At 38.6% G+C, this 21,985-nt stretch overlaps 1 protein-coding gene across 1 annotated transcript in view; it reads left to right on the plus strand.

Annotated features, from left to right (window-relative positions):
- PRRC1 (proline-rich coiled-coil 1) overlaps nt 1-19,564 on the plus strand; it is a 50,003-nt gene extending 30,439 nt beyond the window's left edge. The window contains exons 8-9 of the mRNA XM_010846329.1: nt 5,928-6,030; nt 16,136-19,564. Coding sequence (XP_010844631.1) covers nt 5,928-6,030; nt 16,136-16,345 — 313 coding nt within the window. The 3' untranslated portion in view covers nt 16,346-19,564. The remainder of the gene's footprint in view (nt 1-5,927; nt 6,031-16,135) is intronic.
- The last annotated feature ends 2,421 nt before the right edge of the window (nt 19,565-21,985 follow it).

The following is a 21,985-nucleotide window of genomic DNA, read 5'->3' on the forward strand; positions in this document are numbered from 1 at the left end:
ACTTTACTATAATCATTGATTAGTTCTAGTAATTTTCTGGTGGAGTCTTTAGGGTTTTCTATGTAAAGGATCATGTCATCTGCAAACAGTGAGAGTTTTACTTCTTCTTTTCCAATTTGGATTCCTTTTATTTCTTTTTCTGCTCTGATTGCTGTGGCCAACACTTCCAAAACTATGTTGAATAGTAATGGTGAAAGTGGGCGCCCTTGTCTTGTTCCTGACTTTAGAGGAAATGCTTTCAATTTTTCACCATTGAGGATAATGTTTGCTGTGGGTTTGTCGTATATAGCTTTTATTATGTTGAGGTATGTTCCTTCTATTCCTTGTTTTTTTCTTATAAAGAGAACTTTCATGACAAGATCTTTTCATCTTTTAGCAGCTTTCAAATATGCAAAATTCATGATTAATCCCACGCTGTACATTACATCTTCATGACTTATTTTATACCTGGAACTTTGTACCTTTTAATCCCCTTCATCCATTTTACCCTGTCTCCCACTCCTGCCTCTGCATCCACCAGTCTGTCCTTTGTATCTGTGAATTTACTTCCCCACCTCCACAGGTAAGGGAGAGCCTATGGTATTTATCTTTCTCTGACTTACCTTAATTACCTTAATTCCATCCATATTATTGCAAATGGCAGGGTTTTCCTTTCTTTTTAATGGAATAAGATACTATTTTATATCCACATGCATATAAATATATATACCACACCACATGTATATATATACGTGTGTGTGTTTGAATGTGTATACATAAATCACATTTTGTTTTTCATGGACACACACTTAGGTTGCTGCCATGCCTCGGTGGTTGGAAATAATGCTGCCATGCTTCGGTCTTAGTCGATTGTGTGTGTTTTTAGGAATTTATGCATTTCTTCTAGGTTGTCCAGTTTGTTGGACAACAGACTGTTGTTTGTTTATAATGGGTTCAGTGAGTGGCTTATTATATTTCCCTTAGGAGCAAAAATAGAATTGCTCACACTGAATATCTAGTAAAAAAATGTATCTTACTTTAGAACCAGACAGAAAATATGTTATGGCCTAGCTATATCATCTCATTAGTTATGTGACCTGTGTAGCCTAGCTCACATTTCTACTCTTATTTTCTCCTTTTTAATTATAAAATTTACATTGTGTTGCCTGAATTCTAAGACTGTGTTAATTATCAATTAAATAAGATAGAATGGTGTAGCTTTGACTTGGATGCTGACTTCCGTAACAAACACAAACAGCTATCATCTTGCATAGCTGTTCAGAGTAATGGGAGGTCTGGCAGGATGGCCTGGAGGCAGTCACCAGGTTTGAGTTCTGTTGAGCACTGCCTCTCATCTATGTAGGTTGGGAAAAAACCTCTAACAGCATAATTTGTCATTGTTTTTGAGGGCATTAAACTTTTAATGGATGGATTTTTTGATCAGAGAATTTTTTTAATTTGCAGAATTGTCTTATATTAAAATAACTTCCAACTGTTGAGAGCTACCTTCTTCCTATTTACCGTGTGATTTTGTTGCTTTTGGGCTTCCCTTGTGGCTCAGCTAGTAAAGAATCAGCCTGAAATGTGGAAGACCTGGGTTGTATCCCTGAGTTGGGAAGATCCCCTGGAGAAGGGAACGGCTACCCCCTCCAGTATTCTGGCTTGGTGCAGTCCACAGGGTCGCAAAGAGTTGGACATGGCTGAGCGACTTTGACTCATGTAATTTTTGTTTTAGTATTGAGTAGCACTGTGCTTAGTACTTTGTAGCTATAGTGTACAAAATGTACTCCAACTTTGAGGGTCTGTTATAGACCAGGTGGGAGAGAAAATGTATACACAGATAAACAGTTTTAAGTGACTCTGTAAGTGTGTAAATCTTTACTTATAGGAAATGTTACATACATGTTCACTGGAAATAATTTGATGTGGAATAGTGTCAGATAAGGAGAAGGCAATGGCACCCCACTCCAGTACTCTTGCCTGGAAAATCCCATCAATGGGGGAGCCTGATGTGCTGCAGTCCATGGGATCATGAAGAGTTGGACATGACTGAGCAACTTCCCTTTCACTTTTCACTTTCATACATTGGAGAAGGAAATGGCAACCCACTCCAGTGTTCTTGCCTGGAGAATCCCAGGGACGGGGGAGCCTGGTGGGCTGCCGTCTATGGGGTCGCACAGAGTCGGACACGACTGAAGCGACTTAGCAGTAGCAGCAGCAGTGTCAGATAAGAGTCATGAATGGTTGGTACTTGAACTGAAGTTTGAAGAGTAGTTAAAATTTGGATAAGTGAAAAAGAATAGGTAGGACATGCTATGTGGAGGAAGAGTTGTGAAGATGATTAAGACACATTTAGGTGTCAGAGATTATATCAGCTTGGCTGAACATTGTTGGATAGAAAGTCAGGTGTAGTCTGGGGACAGACTGAGGAGCTTTGAATATTCGGTTGGGAAGTTTGAACTTTCTGTATAAGCACGAAGCAACAATCCACTGATCATTATTATTTCATTTTTTCCCCTCGATTAACCTTTTAATATTGATGTAAGGGTTACCTTAGAGATTCCATCATGCCTTTTCCATGTATTACATTATAGTACAAATTATGACTGTTGATAATACAATTTACCCCCTACATCTTGTGCAGTGTTTTAAGTTATCTTAATTGTGCATATATTTTAAACTCAAGATATTGTTAGTATTCTGTGCATTCTGCTCACTTACATTGATTCTTTGAAGACCGTCCTTCATTTTTGGTTTTAAGTCTGGGATCATTCTCACTCTGCCTAAAAACATTCTTTGTACTGCATTAGACTTCAGCCACGAGTTCTCTTAGCTTTGGTCCGAAAATGCCTTTGCGTACCTTTGTTTCCGTAGGGTGTTTTCTCTGGAGAAGATCAGCAGATTTCTTATGTAATACTTTAAAGATGCCATTGCACTGTTTTCTGGCTCCCATCATTTCCGCTGCATCAGCTGTCCAGCTTGCTGTCTCTGTGAAGAGAATGTGATGTTCTGCTGCTTTTACGGTTTTGTTTGTCACTATGGTTTGCAGTTTTACTATGGTTCGTATAGGTGTGCTGTGTTGCTTATGTGTTAAACTTCTCTGGATTCACCAAGCTTGATTCTTTCTGTCTTTCACTAGATTTATGTCTTTTGTCTGTTCTGGAAAGTTCTTAGCCACTTTACCTTCAGAATTGGCTTCTGGCCCTTTTCTCTGTCTAGGACTCCAGTGACACTTTCTTCACCTTCTGGCTATACCCTGCATGTCTCAGGTGGTCAGGCCCCACTTCCCTCTACTTGCTCCCTCTAGTTTTCCTCTCTATTCTTTAGTTTGAGTATCTTCTATTTACCTGTCTGCTGCTGTGTAGCCCATACACTGTTTTTGTTTTTTTTTTTTTAAATTCAATTTATCTATTAAATATCTATATCTTTTCTTCTAGTGTGACTACCTTTACCTCTGTTTTCTTTAGTATGAGTCATTAAAGATCCTTGTCTACTGAATCCAGTGTATGGGCCTCATTTAGCCTCCTTTTGGTATAATGATAAGGCGCTGTCTTTGTCGATGCCTCACTTCACAGTCTTTTAAAGCCAGGTATTGTTTATAAGAAACTCGAGAGTCTTCAGGTAATCCTGAGAAGGTTCACTGTTTGCTGCAGTGAACAGTAGTGAGGTGTGTGAAAGGGGTGGTTTGGTGCACTGCAGTCACGACTGACCTGAGCCCAGACTGGGTAGTGCTCAGCATCAGCTGAAGGTCTTAAAGGGTACCTTTATAAAGTTGTCTCTGTCGAGAACGTTACTCCATTTTATCTTCCTTGCTCCTACAGCTCTTGGATACCTTGGGTTATAATTTATAATCTCATCCAGCTTTTCATTGGTCCGCCATCAACTGCACCATCATACCTAGACATGGTATTTTTTCCTGCCAAACAATGCTTTTTTGAGCAGAAGAGTAGCAAATAAGTAGTATTAGGAAGTCTGTTGATGGTTTCCAAGTATGGTCAAGAATGAGAGAGGATGGAAAGGTTGTGATATTAAGATACAGAAGGGGGATAGAGGAAGAACATGAGAGCAAACAGCAAACCCACAACCCAAAACACTTGATAGTCTGCTTTGGCTACTAACCTTTGTGATGTTCCCATAGGAAATAAATGCACAGAAGATAGAGAAATGCATGCTTATAACTAAGGCAAGAAAAGACCAATGTTGTGTGGCCCCTACAGAGCAGAGCCAGTAAAGACCTAGCTATCTGTGATGACCTTTGCATCAGTTCATGCTCCATGAGGAAAATTAGCATCTTGTGTACCAAAATGGAAAAATACCTATGTAAGCATGAACTGTCCTTATTCTGAAATTAACCTATCGAGTTTAAAAGTATTGGGTTATGTGTAAAATGGATTAAAATGTCCTTTTGGGAAGTAATCGGTGATGGTGGATAGTCTTTCTTCGGTAAAATACAAACTGGCATACCTGTATCAGCTCCTCAGGTTCTATTTCGATGTTTTCCTGCTACATAAAATCCAAAGTCTTGGAACGACCATTCTTCTTAAGTCCAGGTGACTTCCTTATGGGATTTGGCCAAGTCTGCCTTATTTCACCAGCCACAAGGAGAGGGTGAGGAGAGAGTTCCTTGGTGACTGTCCTTGAGCATGAGCAGTGGCGACCGCCACTCTTTCTCCCATGGGTGGAGAGTGGAAGTTGGGTAGAAGGACAGGAGGGCGGAGGCAGAAGGCAAAGTTACTCGGCCAGCAGCACCCGTGAGAGGTACTGAAGAGGTCTCCGTGATCCTGACAGTGATGGCACTTTGGATTTGAGCTGGAGGAGAATGGGATGCTTAGGCTGACACATGGGGGCATGAGAGCAGTGTGGACCCGGGGAGTTCCAGTGTGTGCTCACAGGCATTGTGCGAAGACCGTTGTACCTTCGGGGGCGCTGCTTTCCAGGAAGTCCGTGCCGTGCCTGGGAGCTGAGTCACTGCAGTCCTCTGCTGTCTGCACGATACACAATTGTGTAAAATAAAATACTGAGTCATATCCCAAATAAAATAATGATTCATATACCCAATGAAATACTTAAATAACGATTCATATAAGATCACTTATTTAAGGCTCTCAATTTGAAGCAAAGTTTTGGAATGTGAATACTGTAGACGTAATGAACTGCTATTTTACCATTCAGGCAAAGTTGTTATTCTGTTTACTGTTTTGTTGTTTCTTTGAGATGTTAAAAAAAGTTTCCTAATCTGTATTATATTTCATAGCACTTTAATCTGCGTATTTTTAAATTTTCTTGTTCTGTATCTTCTCATTTAAAACCATGATTTCCTGCTTCTGGTTAATTAAAATGCTGATGATGTACTGATAACCTCACCTAAGTCAGTTTTAAAATTTATCACTTCTTAATGTGTATCTTAAAATGGAAGAAATTTTTCTTGATTTCATGAAGCTGTCCTCAAAGTCTGATACACTGTGAACAATTCAGAAATTGTGATTAGAAACATTTATCAGGAATGAGGAGAGGATTTTTTATTTCCTGAATGAGCTTATTTTTAGGTCAGCTAGTAACTTTGCAACTTGGCTATATACTAATCATAGAGTTGGTAGTATAAAATTTCTCATATGTTAGCAAATGATGTTTTTAATTATGATAAGCTATTTGAATTTTCAGATGAATAAATATATCTGTTGCATATTTGAATACCTCTAATTGCCGTTCTTCTCCCCAAATCTTAGCACGAAAAGGTATTTTCCATGATGCATGGTTTTCAATTATTTTTGTTGTTCTTCCCCATTTTTCCCCCTCTTGAAATTAAGCCAACAGGGCAGTTATATATGTTTTTTTATGATTTATCTTTTAATCAGTCTGCTAGCGTTTTATCCGAAGGACAGTACTTTATCAATTCATAGAACTTACTTAGCACATACACAACTTGAAACTCACACATTCTGTTGCAGATGGTTTGACATTGGCTGTCTGATAGTTGAAGACCCTGTGCATGGCATTCATCTGGAAGCATTTACACAAGCCACACCAGTACCCTTGGAGTTTGTACAACAGGTTAGTTTTATCCTTTTTCATTATGCTCCAGAAAGGCTTCAAATATTGTTCTCAAAATAAGATTTTTATTGAAAATATGGTATATTCTTGATTTTTCTTCCCTCTTTTTTTCTCTTTTTCAATTTTCTGTCCCTTCCACGTTGTTTCAGTACCTCCCTACTTTTATTTTCCAGCGGTCTTTGCAAAGGTAAATCCATTACATGGTTAGTTGCTCTTTTCTTCATTGTTTTGCTTGTTTGTTTTTATGATTGTGTTCATTACCTTTGGATTAGAAAAAAATTTACCTATTCTGATTTTATGTTAACTTTTCATATATTGTCTCATTTATCTCACATTTTCATTTTTCCTGGTTACTCTAGTTCCTTTTTCTTTGTCCTCATCTTCCTCTTTAATTTGTTCATCGTTAAAAACATGTGGAAACATACTTAGAAGCAAGTTTACAAACCTTGGATGAAAGGCAAAAGTCTTTTCACTTTGCTGAAAAATGTTTACTTATCCACATAGTTTCCAGAAGAATGTAAGAGTTAATCTATAATGAGTTTCATTCCTTCTACATTTTTGTTACTTTTAATCCTTTCTTGAACAAAATGGAATATAAGAGTTTATTTACATTGGACTCTTTATACTCATAAATATCATTTCAAAACTCTCAAAAGTTATTTGGGACCTTAGGTTTTTGAGAATTCTCTTGGGATTCTCCCCCAAGAGAAAGTATGTATGATGTATGCACTCACATATAAATTTGGCTTATGTGTTTATGAAGCCTCTTAAAGCAACCTGTGACCTTCTTAGGGGTTTACATTTTAGATGGAGAATAAGAATTGATGCTTAAAGTTTTGATTCCACAATACCATACCACTGATATCATAATTTTTACCACAATTTCTTTTCAGAAGTTGAAGAAAGCATTTTTATATACACAGTAATATTAAATTCACTCCAGTATGAGGGTGGTTAAAAGATTGTAAACAAATGCTATGCCTACTGCTATACCACTAATTCAGAAAAATTACATACTGTTGTTAATTTTCTAGGAAAATATTCTTGAATTAACAATGGCAGTTTATAACCATTAGGTTGAACCATACAGAATTGCTTTTTGAAGTTAAAAAAACAGCCACATTTTGGCAGTTTGATGTGATTTAACTTAACTATCTTAGTAAAACCTTTTAATGCAAGAATTTCACCTAGCTCCCCCAAAATTGAGTTCTAAGATTATCCTAGCAGGCTACAGTTTATGGCATCTCACAGAGTCAGACACGACTGAAGCAACTTAGCGCACACGCACGCACAGTGGTGTCATAACGAGGTGTAAAGGATATTCAGAGAATAGATGACTGATGTGTCTAATGCATAGACGTAGAAGTTTTCCATTTTATTCTGTGAGTCTGGCTTGTAACCTAACCTAAAACAGTAATACAGTATCACTTAAGAACTAATTGGTAAAATTAATAAAATTTAGAAATAGAACAGTAAAAAGGGTTCTGAAACCAATTCCTCTGTGTGTGTGAGGAGATGAGGTAGTTCTTCCCACACCTCTAATCTGTTATCCAATACCTGCTGCATATCCTATAATTCAACCCAGTTCTGACACTTTCTACCTATAAAGAGTGTTGGATCCCACAGATTAAGGGGTCAGTATGAGTCCAGATTGCTACATGAACTTCTGACTGAGGAAGGAAGGAAATCAGATTCTCATAAGTGGTATCATATGATCTCACTTACATGTTAAAAAAAAAAACAAAGAAAAAGATATAAATGAACTTATTTAGAAAACAGAAATAGACTCACAGACATGAAAAATAAACTTATGGTTGCCAAAGGGGAAGGAGTTGGGGGGAGGGATAGATGAGTTTGGGGTGAATAGCTGTACACGACTATGTATAAAATAGATAACAACATAGACTGTATAGTACAGGAAACCACTCAGTATCTTGTAGTAACCTATAGTGAAAACGAATCTGGAATATAACAGATATATACATACATACGTATAATTGGACTAGTTCGCTATATATCTGAAACTAATACAGCATTGCAAATCAACAACACCTCAATTAGAAAGCAAGCAGGAGTGCTTTCAGAAGTAAGGTATGGCTTCACCCTTTCAGGCATGGGGTATAATGGAGCAACAGACAGTATCATGTTTTGCTCTGAGTCTTTTATTTTTTTCCCCTTTTTCCTTCATTCATACTCAAATTCTTCTACCTTTCGAAGTGACTTAGGTTCAGCCCCTGTGCCAGTCTAGATTACAGACAGCAGTACTTAGTCTGGCAAGTGCCTCCCCCTCATCCGTTTCTCAAACAAGGTAAGGTTACAAGGGTGCAGAGTGGGTGAGCTGTCTTTACCACCAGGCCATATAGCGGCAATCTCTGTGAGCCCCAGTTTTGCTCCATGGAGTGAAGGTTCATCACAGGCCCTTAGGAATTGTAACAAAGATTAAGACACGTATTTACAGTTTCTGGCTTAGAAATCATCTCTGTTTCTTGCACTTGCCACTTCGGTCATCTGACTGCTACCTCAGAGGGAGAAAAAGGTTGAGGTGATCTGAGAAAGAAAAAAAAGCTCTTATCCCAGTGTCCTCTGTCCTTGGTGAGAACTGCCTAATCACACTAGCACCATCCGCCACTTCCTCCCTCCCAGAACAACACTGGACTCTACCCTGTGCAGACCCTCCTCTAGCTCTTCTTGTCCTGCAGGCCAGCCTCTCACACCTTTCTCTCCCCATTTAGACAACCACGGTTTCGGTTACCTGTTCAATTCTCTATCAGACTCTCTCTGAGGGGCTGCCTTTACCCACTGGACATTATGGGCTGTAAAAGTATGTTCCTTACTCTGAAGAAATGGAGCTCAGCCATCCACATTGGTGCCCTGTCTTCTGTTCCAGTTCTCTTACAACACTCTGAGCACTTGCCTCTACCACTGGGTAAGAAAAGCCTGGCCCCGAGTCAGCAAAGTCACCCAGGGCTACCCGATAGCTTGCCAGATATGTTCAGGGCCGTCACAACTGGGAATCTGCCACACAGCCATCTGCAGTCTCTGCCTTTTTTTTGCTGGCAGACAGAACAGTTCTTACTGGCATTTTGTGCATCAGAGTGTACAAGAAGAGTGTGTCTAGGGTAAGCCAGTCTCACATTGCTGCACTAACCCCATATCCACTTAGCTTCTTAGATGCGGGTGGCTGTCTCAGGAGAGCACAGGGGGATATCTGCCTGTGATTCCATTCACCTTCCAAGCCTGGAAAGGAGTTCTGATGGGCATCAACGTGTCCTACTTTAATGCATCCTTCTAATTCCCACAGGGCTGTGTGTCCCATATGGACATCCCTTTTATAGGCCAGGTTGCCACTGCCCTCCTGCCTAACCATATGGCCAGGCCATTGGCCACTGCCCATGAGTCAGTAAAAGTCAAAGATACAGGATGTTTATCACCATTCAGTTCTTTCATCAGTGCTGGGAAAACAGCATGCATTTCAACCTTAATGAGCCAACTGATTTATTTTTAACTTCCTCAGTCAGAGTGGTGGACTTCCAAATAGTATGTTATCTATTCACCCTGGAACTACTACCCATAATCCCAGTAGCTCTTGGTTGTTCACTTTAGAGCTGTTCATTGCGTACTGTCTACCTGGGCAGTTGGTTCCAGCAGGTCCTCTGTTGATTCCAAAGTCTGTCCTAGAGGAAGAGCAACACGGGAACTGTGAGTGTTTCCTCCTAAGATTCCCCAGAGAGCATGATTCTTTATAAACCATTTCCATGTTATTACGGAACACTTCTAGGCACTGCCTTCCCTATTTGGGTGTTTCTCCATCATCCCAGATGTTATGGGTGTTTCAGATTTCAAGATCATTTTATGTCCTTTAGTTATATGAGTAGCTTTAATTAATAATGTCCTAGACTAGCAGTAAACACCCTTTAAGTAGAAACTCCCTCATTTGAAGTCCAAGACTTGCTGGGAGGCACTCAGATTTTTGCCATAAGCCTCAGTCTGCCCTTCACACAGTGCTATGGCACAGAGAATTTTGTCCCTGCCAGCACTGCAGCTTCTATTCTATGCTGTGGGCTCAGACAGTATCACTGGTTCCGAATAGCATGTTCAGTTAAAAATGCTGGAAGCATGGCTTTCCATCCCTTCTGTTTTACAACCATAGCTAGAGAGGAACCATTCTCCAGTGAGACAGAGTCTCCATCCTCAAAGTACAATCAGGTTAAAAAGAGACAAAACACAGTCACTTATCAAAACCTGCTCGAACACCAATTCTACAAACTTACATATTGTGATTCCATCATCACTTCCATTCCTCACTGTACTGCCCACTGAGACTTCATCAACAGGTTTGGTTTTGTAATACTAGATAGGGGACATGTTCCCCAGCCAGACACGATATCCGTCCAGCTGTGTAAAAGAGACACAACTTTGTTATACCTGCTTAAATATTCAACTTCATAATCCCGTCAACAATTACATTTTTTTCAGTCTAATTGTAGCACATTTCAGACCTTCACCAGTGGACTTTGGTAACACAGCTCAAGGGACTCCTGTGTCAAGTCCTGAAAACTTCTGTTCTCCACTCTTGTACATACTGATTTCCTACTTAGTTATCCTGCACGATTTAGCTCATTACGAAAGTGAAAGTGTTAGTCACTCAATTGTGTCTGACTCTTTGCAACCCCAGTGACTATGGCCCACCAGGCTCCTCTGTCCATGAAATTCTCCAGACACGAATACTGGAATGGTGCCATTCCTGACCCAGGGATTATCGAACCCGGGTCTCCTGCATTGTAAGCAGATTCTTTACCATCTTTGCCACCAGGGATGTGCCACCATGACCTGAGTAACAGGTATATTGAGCAGATGAATAGCTCGGTCATCACAGAGCTGGTCGCACACGGCCTGCATAGGAGGTATACTGGCTGCTTCATTGGGTGTTCTGCTTGACTTTTATAATGGCATGATGGACAGACCCCTCCCAGGGTAAATAAACCTTACAGTGCTTTTATCTAGTTGACCCGACTGGCTTTTCCTTCAGAAGTAGTCTCCTGTGTGTCTGGATCATACATAATTGTCTCTAATGGTTCCACAACAAACTGTGGGTCCTGCATCAATGCAAACATTCTATTCTGTTCTGCAGCATTAAAAACCAGACTAGCTCCTGAATTAGTTATTTTCATGATCTGTTTTAGCAAAGGTTAACTATTACTGAATCCACAAAATGAGCTGGCTCCTCCACACTGTACCCCTGATTTCACGAGTTTCCTGATTTTGACCCGCCTCCAATCTTTTTAGTGACCAGAGGTCTTAGAGATCTTTCTGTTGTCCCCGTGCAACTTTTCCCTGGGGAGGAGATGACTTTTAGACAAGTGACCAAAGCTCAGACTAATCCAAATCTGAGCTTGGTCTGTTTTCCAAGGCCCAAACCAGCATTTTTTTCTTTTAGTTTAGCTGTTGTACATAATAGAAACCAAGGATTGAATAGTTACCTTTTTAAAAAAATTAGTTCTCATTTCTTTATGCATTCAGTGAGCCAGCTCCCCAGGAGTTGGATGCATCTCTACACTCCATTATCAACTTTTTTACCTTGAATAATTGACTGCTGCACAGCTGCTGCTCCATACCACCCAGAAATCATGTTCCTCATCCCCTGCTCTTGCATCCTTCCTTCTCAAACCACACAGTTCTGTGAGCTAGGATCATGCTTGAAAATATTACTTCTGATACCAGTTATGTAGGTTTTAAATCCAGTTCTAATGTTTGGGAGGATTTTTTCCCCCACACTACCAAGCCATTCTAGGACATAGCTATCTGTACTATAATTCAGTATTGACACTGTCTACCAAGAGATAGCGCCAGAAGCTGAGGGTTCTGTCTCACAAGACTGTCCCAGTTCCCAGATGCCAATAGCAAGCCTCGGCTATCACCTGGAATTCTCACTGGCATACTATATATAGACTGGGGGTTGCAGTTACCTCCTCCTTAGGAAGTCCATTTACTCACTAAATCACCAATTTCTTAAAAAGAATATAACTCAGGAACAGCCAGATGGAAGAGATGCATAGGACAAGGTATGGGGTAAAGACATACAGTTCCTCTGCCATCTCTGAGCCCCATTCTTTTCAAATCTTCACATGTTCACCAACCTGGAATCAGCAAATCCTCTGCTTTTGAGTTTTTATGGAGGCTTTATTACACAGTATAACTGATTGAGCCTCTGTCTGGCTTTATTACACAGTATAACTGGCTTTATTACACAGTATAACCCAAGCCTCTGTCCCCTCCCCAGAGGTTGGGTGGGATGCAGGTGGTGAACAGGAACAAAAATTCCAACTCTTGTCACAGGGTTGATTCCCTTGGCTACAAACTTCTGTCCTTAAGTTACCTGAGAGCTTTTCAAATATCCCCTCAACACAACAAAAGATAGCCTTTGTATGGCCCTTATTGCTTAGAAAGTCCAAGGCAGCTTGTTGTCAGAAACTGGGGACAAAGACCAAATATGCATTTCTTAAATTATAAGTCACAGAATCCCAAACATTATATTCTGACAAGGATTTGTTCCAAATTGGCCAATTGGTTCAAACACCAGTGAATCAATTTACAGAGGTGAATATATGAACAGATTAAGGGAGAAAAAGGATTTCATTAGTTGGAATTTGCTAGAAGTAACAACCATGCTTGGAAATCAAAAGAAAGCTGGAGTAGCAATACTCCTATCAGATACAATAGACTTTAAAATAAAAACTGTTACAGGAGACAAGGAAGGATGCTATATACTGGTCAAGGGATCGGTCCAAGAAGAAGATGAAAGAGTTGTAAACATATATACACATAGCATAGGAGCACCTCAACATATAATGTAAATGTTAACAGCCATAGAAAGAGAAATTGAAAAAAATAATAATAGTGGGGATTTTTAACAACCCACTTACACTACTGGTCGGATTATCCAGACAGAAAATTAATAAACACATGCCTTAATTGACCCATTAGACCAGATAAACTTAATTGATATTTATAGGACATTCCATCTGAAAGCAGCAGAATACACTTTCCTCTCAAAGTGCAAACGGGACATTTCTCCAGGATAGATCACATCTTGGGGCACAAATCAAGCATCTGTAAATTTAAGGAAATTGAAACCATAGCAAGCATCTTTTCTAATCACAACACTATGAGGTTAGAAATTAGTTACAGGGGGAAAAAACTATAAAAAAGCACAAACACAGGAGGCTTAACAGTGTTACTAAATAACCAGTGTATCACTGAGGAAATCAAAAAGTACTAGAGAAATGACAGCAAAACCACAATCCAAAGCCTGTGGGATTCAGCAAAAACAGTTCTAAGAAGCTTATAGCAGTACAGTCTTACCTCAAGAAATAAGAAAAACCTCAAATAAATAACCTAACCTTACATCTAAAGGGACTAGATAAAGAAGGAGAAACAAAACACAAAGTTAGCAGACAAAAGAAATCATAAAGATCAGAGCAGAAATAAATGAAATAGAGACAAAGCAATAGGAAAGATCAATGAAACTAAAAGCCAGTTCTTTGAAAAGATAAACAAAATTGACAAAGCTTTAGCCATCAAGAAAAAGGACTTAAATCCATAAAATTATAAATGAAAAAGGGGAAGTTTACAACTGACACAGCAGAAATAAAAAGATCATAAGAGACTGCTATAAGCCACTGTATGCCAATAAAATGGATAACCTAGAAGAAGCAGACAAATTCTTAGAAAGGTACAACCTTTATAGATTGAACCAGGAAGAAGTAGAAGATACGAACAGTTCAGTCACAAGTACTAAAATTGAAACTATGATCTTAAATCTTCCAATAATAATAAAAAAACAACTCCAGAACCAGATGGCTTCACAGGCAAATTCTATCAAACATTTAGAGAAGAGTTATCACTCATCTTTCTTAAAATCTTCCAAAAAATCCCAGGGGAAGGAACACTCAGGCATGTTCTGCGAGCCCATTACCCTGATACCAAAACCAGACAAAAATATCACAAAAAATGAAAATTACAAACCAGTATCACTGATGAACATACACACAAAACTCCTTGACAAAATACTAGCAAACTGAATCCAGCAATACCTTAACAGGATCATAGACCATGATCCAGTGGGATTTATCCCAGGGATGCAAGAATTCTTCAATATCTGCAAATTAACCAATGTGATACACTATATTAACAAATTGAAGAATAAAAACCATACGATCGTGTCAGTAGATGCAGAAAAAGCTTTTGACAAAGTTCAACACCCATTTATGATAGAAACTCTCCAGAAAGTGAGCACAGAGAGCACCTACCCCAACATAATGAAGGCCATATACGATAAGCCCACAGCAGTCATTCTCAGTGGTGAAAAATGGAAAGCATTTCCTCTAAAGTCAGGAACGAGACAAGTGTGTCCACTCAGCACTTTTAGTCAACCACATTTTGGAATTCCTAGCCACCGAAACCAGAGAAGATAAAAGAAAGAGAAGAAATCCAAATTGGAAAAGAGTAACACTGTCACAGTTTGCAGATGACATGATATTATATATAGAATATCCTAAATATGCTATCAGAAAACTACTAGAGCTTATCCGTGAATTCAGTCAAAATATAGGATACAAAATTAATACATAGAAATCTGTTGCATTCCTATACATTAGCAATGAAATATCAGAGAAATCAAGGAAACAATCCCAGTTACCATCAAATCAAAAAGAATACCTAGGAATAAACCTGCCTAAGGAGACAGAAGACTTACACTCTGTTCTTCAATCAATCTTAACAGTTCTCAAAGACACAAACAGATGCAGAGATACACCATGTTCTTAGATGGGAAGAATCAATGTTGTGAAGATGGCTGTAGTACCCAAAACAATCTACAGATTCAGTGCAATACATACCAGAGTATCAATGGCATTTATTCACAGAATTAGAACAAAGAATTCTACAATTTGTGTGGAAACACAAAAGACCACAAATAGCCAAAGCAATCTTGAGAAAATAAAATCAACTGGAGGAATTGGGCTCCCTGACTTCATAGTAATCAAAACAGTATGGTATTGGCACAAAAACAGACACATAGGTCAGTGGAACAGGATAGACGGTCCAGAGATACACACACACACCTATGGTTACCTAAGCTATGACAAAGGCGGCAAGAATATACAATGGAGAAAAGACAGTCTCTTCAGAAAGTGGTGGTGGGAAAACTGGACAATGGCATGTGAAAGAATGAAGTTAGAATACGCCCTAACACTATACAAAAGTCAGCTCAAAATGGATTAAAGACCTAAATGTGAGACTGGACACTATAAAACTTTTAGAGGAAAACATAGGCAGAAGAGTCTTTGACATAAATTGCAGCAGTATCTTTTTGGATCCACCTTCTAGAGTAATGAAAACAAAAATGAACATAAATGGGACCTAATGAAACTTAAAAGCTTTTGCACTGCAAAGGAAATCATAAATAGGATGAAAAAACAATCCTCAGAATAGGAGAAAATATTTACAAATGACAAACTGACTGACAAGGGATTAATCTCTAAAATAAACAAACAGCTCTTGAAGCTCAGTATCAAAACAACCCAATCAAAAAGGGACAGACAACCTAAATAGACATTTCTCCAAAGAAGACGTACAGATGGTCAACAGGCACCACAACTATTGAGCCTGTGCTCTAGAGCCCGGGAACTGCAAATGTGCCGCAGCTACTGAAGCCTGCGCACCCCAGAGCCCGTGCTCCCCAACAAGAGAAGTCACTGCAGAGAGAAGCCTGCACATGCAACCACAGAAAAGCCTCCGCACCAGTGAAGACCCAGCACAGCGCAAAAGAAATATCTTTTAAAAGTTTAAAAAAGATTTAGATTGTATGTTAACCACAAGTTTAGTGTGTCAGTGTGGACATTTTAAATCAAGTACATGTGTGCAACTTTTTTTTTTTTTGCCACCTTATAATTTCATACATTTGGCAGCATATCTGTGTTTCTCATGGTTTGTCATAATCTCTACTAAAAGTAACTTGAGGGACTTTGAAATGTCACTTATACCTAGTTCCAGTGATTTTATTTTTAATGTATTAAAAAATACTCTCAATTTCTTTTTTCCTGAGGCTCAAAGTCTGACTCCCCAGGACTACAATCTGAGGTGGTCTGGCCTTTTGGTGACAGTGGGTGAAGTCCTGGAGAAGAGTTTACTCAATGTCAGCCGGACTGATTGGCATATGGCTTTCACTGGCATGTCTCGTCGGCAGATGATCTACAGTGCGGCCAAAGCGATAGCAGGCATGTATAAACAGCGCCTGCCCCCCAGGACTGTGTGAGAAGCCTGGCCCCAGCCTACTGACACTTGCTCACTTGGAGCTACTGGTAGAGAAGAGACAGACCCTTAAACTGGACAATAGTCAGTCCAACTGTTCTGATCATTTCCTGTAGGCTGCAGTTTTTCTTTTCTAGAAAGGTGTGGTATCATTCCAGTAGATGAAAAGAAACAGGTCCTTTTTATGATTATATAATTTTACGTACCATAGTTCTCAAAAAATGCATAAATATTTTTATAGGACAGTTTGATATACCAGATTTATAAGGTGCAAATTCATGTGCTGAGGTATTTAACTTAATGATATGTACTTGATTATTATTTTGTTTTTTAAGAAATAGTTGACTAAAGAACATGTTTACTGAATATTGTTTAAAGGCATTGTTTCTTTTAATTCATGATTAATATCTTCCCTGCCAGTCTTTGAAGCTTTTCGTGTATGTATGTGATCATATCTGAGGCTAAGCTGTGGGCTCACCAACAGACTGTAATACACCTACTTGTAGGGAGATGGTGCACTTTTCTATGCATATTTTTAACATCGGCCAGAATAGCAGAATTGATCATTTTCCTTTTGGTTATCATATTATACACATATGGTCTGAAAAATCCTTTTTTTTTTTTTTTTTTCCAAGTAAGTTTCAGCATTTCACATTCATACTGTGTGATAAACATTGGGATGATATATTTTATTTTTCATTGCTCTGTGACAACTAAGTGGCAAATGATTCCAGTCTATTTAAATTAGAAGCATTAGGTATTTTTGAAATAATACCATTCAGCACTTCTAAGTAAACTCTTGACAGCAGCCATTATTTCTGCTTTAACTTATTTCTCCAGCTGTAATGGATAAATTTTTGAGAGGAAATTATTGTTTATGAGATTATATGACTTACTTTAAGGATACTTCTTATTTAGTTTGCCTTAAACACTGCTTTTCTAACTTTGTGCCCTTCTGCCTTTACTTTTTATGCAAGTTTTCAAAGAAACAATTTTATAGTGAACCTGGTTTATTCAGTGCATTATGTTTGTATTTAACGAAAGCTTCTTTTTCCCCCCAAATAATATATTTTACCAATTTTGGATTTATACAAATCAAAAATAAATACTTTGTCATATACTTTTGAACTCTATATATGAAAGTTTAAATAACTTTTGAAGATTGTTTCTTATATAAATGTAATTTAATTTTTATTTACTCTTCTATATAATTCTTTAGAGGTAAAAAAAAAAATAGCACAATCTTATAAAATCTTTTAAGGTGTTGAAGCTATTATCCTGTACTGTCGTTATGTGTCCTGTTTGCTTTGTTTTAATATCATTTCAAGTACTTATTTGACTTCTATTGTTTTAACCTGAGGGTGATAAGATTACATATTAATTTTCTACCTATGTTATGTGTTAATTCCCATACCCTGTATAATGACCGTTGAGTGCAATTCAGATATCTGTGTCATTAAAAATGAGAGAGAGAAGACAGATGTGGTCAGTTGCTATAGCATAATACTTACTTTCCCTTTTTACTGGTATTTATGGAACACTTCATCTGTGTTTTCTCCATCTTCCATGATTAAGGGAAGCCTTTTCTCTAACATTTCTTTTATTTTAAAAAGCTGCCCGTTATCATGGTGTGAGACTAACAACACATCACTGTTAGGCGTGCAGGAACATATGCCCATACTTCATATTTCTGCTTTTCTCCCTTCTATTATAGGGAGATTTTACAGATCCTAAAAATAATCCAAGTTTTCTTTTGATTTTACCAAAATCAGATATCTTAATTGATGTTTTTGGGGGATTGTCTTCATAAAATAACTTAACATTGACATCCCATTAGAGGACAGTCTTCAGGTCATCAGATAGCAATGAGAGTTATCCTATGATTTGGGTGCAGCTGATTTTCCTGTAGATGGTAATTTGCACCTTCTGCTCTTTGTGAGTGGGTAAGGACTAGGGAAGGGCAGATGGAAAAGATGAATACATGATCTCATTCTGGCCTCTTATTCCTTTTTTGGCCCAGAGTTACCTTTGAAAGGTTGATGCTCATGACTGATTCCACATAGTCAACGTTCCCAGCTTCTTGTTTATTTTTTCATGCTTGGATTTCCTTGTCATATCATACAAGGTACAAGAAAAGTAATCTCTCACACACCACCGCATCCTGGGCCAGGCAGTCTTTTACTGTTGGTATTGTGGCATGAGATGTGCTGCTCATCAGCCTAAGGCCCCAGCTCCCTTCACCAGTCATCCAGCCGTCCTGTTCTATTCCTGCTTGCTTCCTTATAACTCCCCCACTAGCATTTTTTAGGGTGAGTTGAGCTGAGACTATTTCTTTTTATTTTACCCTCAAGCATCTTGGGACTACTTATCTTTAACACAGTTCTTTGCCACTACTGTTTTGGTCATGTTTGTGTGTGTGTGTATATGTTTTGTTTTTTTTTTTTTTCTTTTGAAGTGCACCCAGAACTACTTACTGAATTTGAGAAGTTTGTATACTTTTTAGTTAAGAAGTGTGAAAGAGAATAGGAAAAAATATGCAGGAAGAGTAACATCAACCTCAATTGACAGAAGGTTACTCAGATTACTCACATTAATAGCATCTTGTTACTAAGTATATCGGGTAACCTAGAGCTGGGCCCCAGATTCTGGGTAGAAAAGATTGAGCCAGTATCAGTAGTTTTCTCCTCTGAGTCTCTTATTATTACTTCCCCTTTCTTTGTGCTTTCTCTCAAAGATTAATGAGGTAGAAAATTGAGATGAATGGATATAGACAAAATGGTAGTATGATAGTAAATATAAGTAGATAACAGATGAAAGTGTATTATATACATTAATTCAAAATCATGCAAATTACTAATACACTCAGGGCCAGCTAAATTAGTTTAAGATGCTGTTGAAATTTACTTTGTTCCTTGGCTAGAAAAATTTTTAAACAGGAATTTGTGTTCTGTGAAGCCAAACTGGTAACATTCTATGTTCTAAAAGATGTTGGGTTATACATAAATTAAGAAACTTGGATTTTTACTCCCAGAATACGGAGAATAAGCTCTGGGAGTTGGTAATGGACAGGGAAGCCTGGCATGCTGCAGTCAATGGGGTCGCAAAGAGTCGGACACGACTGAGCAACTGAACTGAACTGATGCAGGATGATGTATTGGATAAAGCCAATTTTGTACATATGTAAATATGTCATAAATAAATAATACCTCAATTTATATCCCAAGTGATTTTTCAAATGTTAATCATATTCATATTATATTAGAAGGACCCCATTTTCCTTTTTGTCTCAACTTGCTACTGGCTGCCAAGAATTATGGAATAGCAACTTTGCCCATCTTTCAAGTGGAATGGTAACATTCAAATACAGTTGACCCTTGAACAGAGAAGGCTTTGGGGAGCTGACCCCTAAGCATACAAGTCCATATCAAGTCCACATACAACTTTATAGTTAGTTCTCCATAGCCATAATTCCACATCAGAGATCAACCAACCACTGATTGTGTAGTACTGTTTTGCATATTTATTGAAAAAACTGTGTATAAGTGGACCTGCACAGTACATACCCAGTTGTGCCAGAGTTTCTAACTTCAAGGTTAAAGAAATCAGGATATTTGGGGGAAAAGGATACATTGGAGGTAGAAGGCAAGAAGTTAAGGCTGTTTTCATGAGGAACCCTCTCTGGTCATGAGTTTAATTTACCCTTGACCTCCAGGTGTATCCTCTTTTAAAAAAGAAAAAACAGTTTATTTCTTACTCTGTTTTCTATTCTGAGTCTGTGATCCCAAGATAAGAGATTTTTCTTTTGTTTTGGTGGGGAGGGGGTACATGCCAAAAAACAATAGGATATTGATTTGAGGGCTTTGTTTATTTGCCAAAAAGCAAACTCCGGGGCTTTCCTGGTAGCTCAGCTGGTAATCCTGCAGTGCAGGAGACCCCAGTTCAACTCCTGAGTCGGGAAGATCCCCTGGAGAAGGGAACAGCTACCCACTCCAGTATACTTGGGCTTCCCCGGTGGCTCAGCTGATAAAGAATCCATCTGCAATGTGAGAGACTTGGGTTCAATCCCTGAGGTGGGAAGATCCCCTGGAGAAGCGAACAGCTACACACTCCAGTATTCTGGCCTGGAGAATTCCATGGACTGTATAGTCCATGGGGTTGCAAACAGTCAGACACAACTGAGCGATTTTCACTTTCAAACTCAAGTGCAGCCTGGTATGTTGCAGTCCATGGGGTGGCAGAGTTCCAGCACACTTAGGGACTGAATAACAATAAAGTATTGTTTTCAGTAGACAAGAAAAAAGCAGTTTAGAGCCCAGGAAAAGCCCTGTTAAATTCATACTTTGTTTCAGAATGAACTGGAAGAGGGGGAAAAAATATTCAGCAACAGAAACAAAATTGGCAAAGTCATTATTAAGGAAATTTAATAATTTAAGGATGAAGGAAATCTTTGGAATAATCCATAAAGTGAACTCATTTTAAGGATTTAAAGCAGTCAGAAAGAAAAGAGGAGCTAACATTTATGAGATAAGTACCTACAGTTAGACAATGGAGTAGACACTTAACTTTTATAGATGACATAACTGAATCATACTAAGCTGCTTTTCCAATATCATCACAACAAACAAGTTACAGAGATAGAAGTCAAATGGAATGTGTGACTTGCTAAACCATTTTCTTCCAAGACAGCCTGAATATTTGCTTCAGGAAATTAAAGGGTAAATCACTTATAATTATTTGTTGAATCTAACTGAATTCAAATAGTGGCATGAGGACTTTGCCCTAGTGTACTTTTAATTTTACAATATTATGTTTAAGGAAAACTATGCTTTTATTTTTAATTTGAGAGGGCTATTTTGGGCTTTGCTGCTGGTATGAAAATATATTTCTGATAGCTGATTATTCTAACTCCCCAAATTAGGAAACCATAAACTAGGTTTACCTTTGAGTATCATTTTTAGGATAAATGCCAGAAATGTCATTATTGTTAAACTAGTTTTCAAGCAAGATAATGACCACATATATTATTAAACATCATAAAAAGACTTAGGGCTGCTTTAGAAATATCTTTTTGAGAATCACTGCTGTAATACAAATCCTGACTCATTCTGCATATACTAAGATATTTCAGAGAGCCACGTCACCAAGATGGCAACACAGGTTGTTCTTGACTTTGCCTCCTCTCACAAGAAGACCAGCTAAGAATTATTCATGGACAGGCTACCATTAAGAGAATCCCAAGTCGTGGAGATGAGGCTTGAGCGTTTCCCAGTGCCACAGAGACCAAAACACCACGTTAGATGATAAAAAGAAATGGTACACACCAGCTGCTCTGCTCCTCTCCTAGGCTGGAACAGCACCGTGCTGTGAGCCGATGGTAGGAAAAAAGCCTAGGAGTGACACCCGGGATCATGGGTGGTTCTGCAGAAGCTGCTACTCTGGTTTCCACTGGAGGGTGCAGGAGAATCTTAAGGGCATGGCCACTGGGAATCTGATTGTGATGGAGACGGGAGAAGCAATAACCAGATCTCAGATCTTGGGAGTTCATACCTATAGTACTCAAGTGCCAAGAGCAGCTTTGCTTATCTACAGAACCAAGTCAGTGGAGCAACCTGATGAGGGAGCTTGGCAGGTGCAGGTCTATCTG

Source organism: Bison bison, unplaced genomic scaffold (assembly GCF_000754665.1).
Source record: "Bison bison bison isolate TAMUID 2011002044 unplaced genomic scaffold, Bison_UMD1.0 scf7180017864235, whole genome shotgun sequence".
NCBI classification, from domain to species: Eukaryota; Metazoa; Chordata; class Mammalia; order Artiodactyla; family Bovidae; genus Bison; species Bison bison.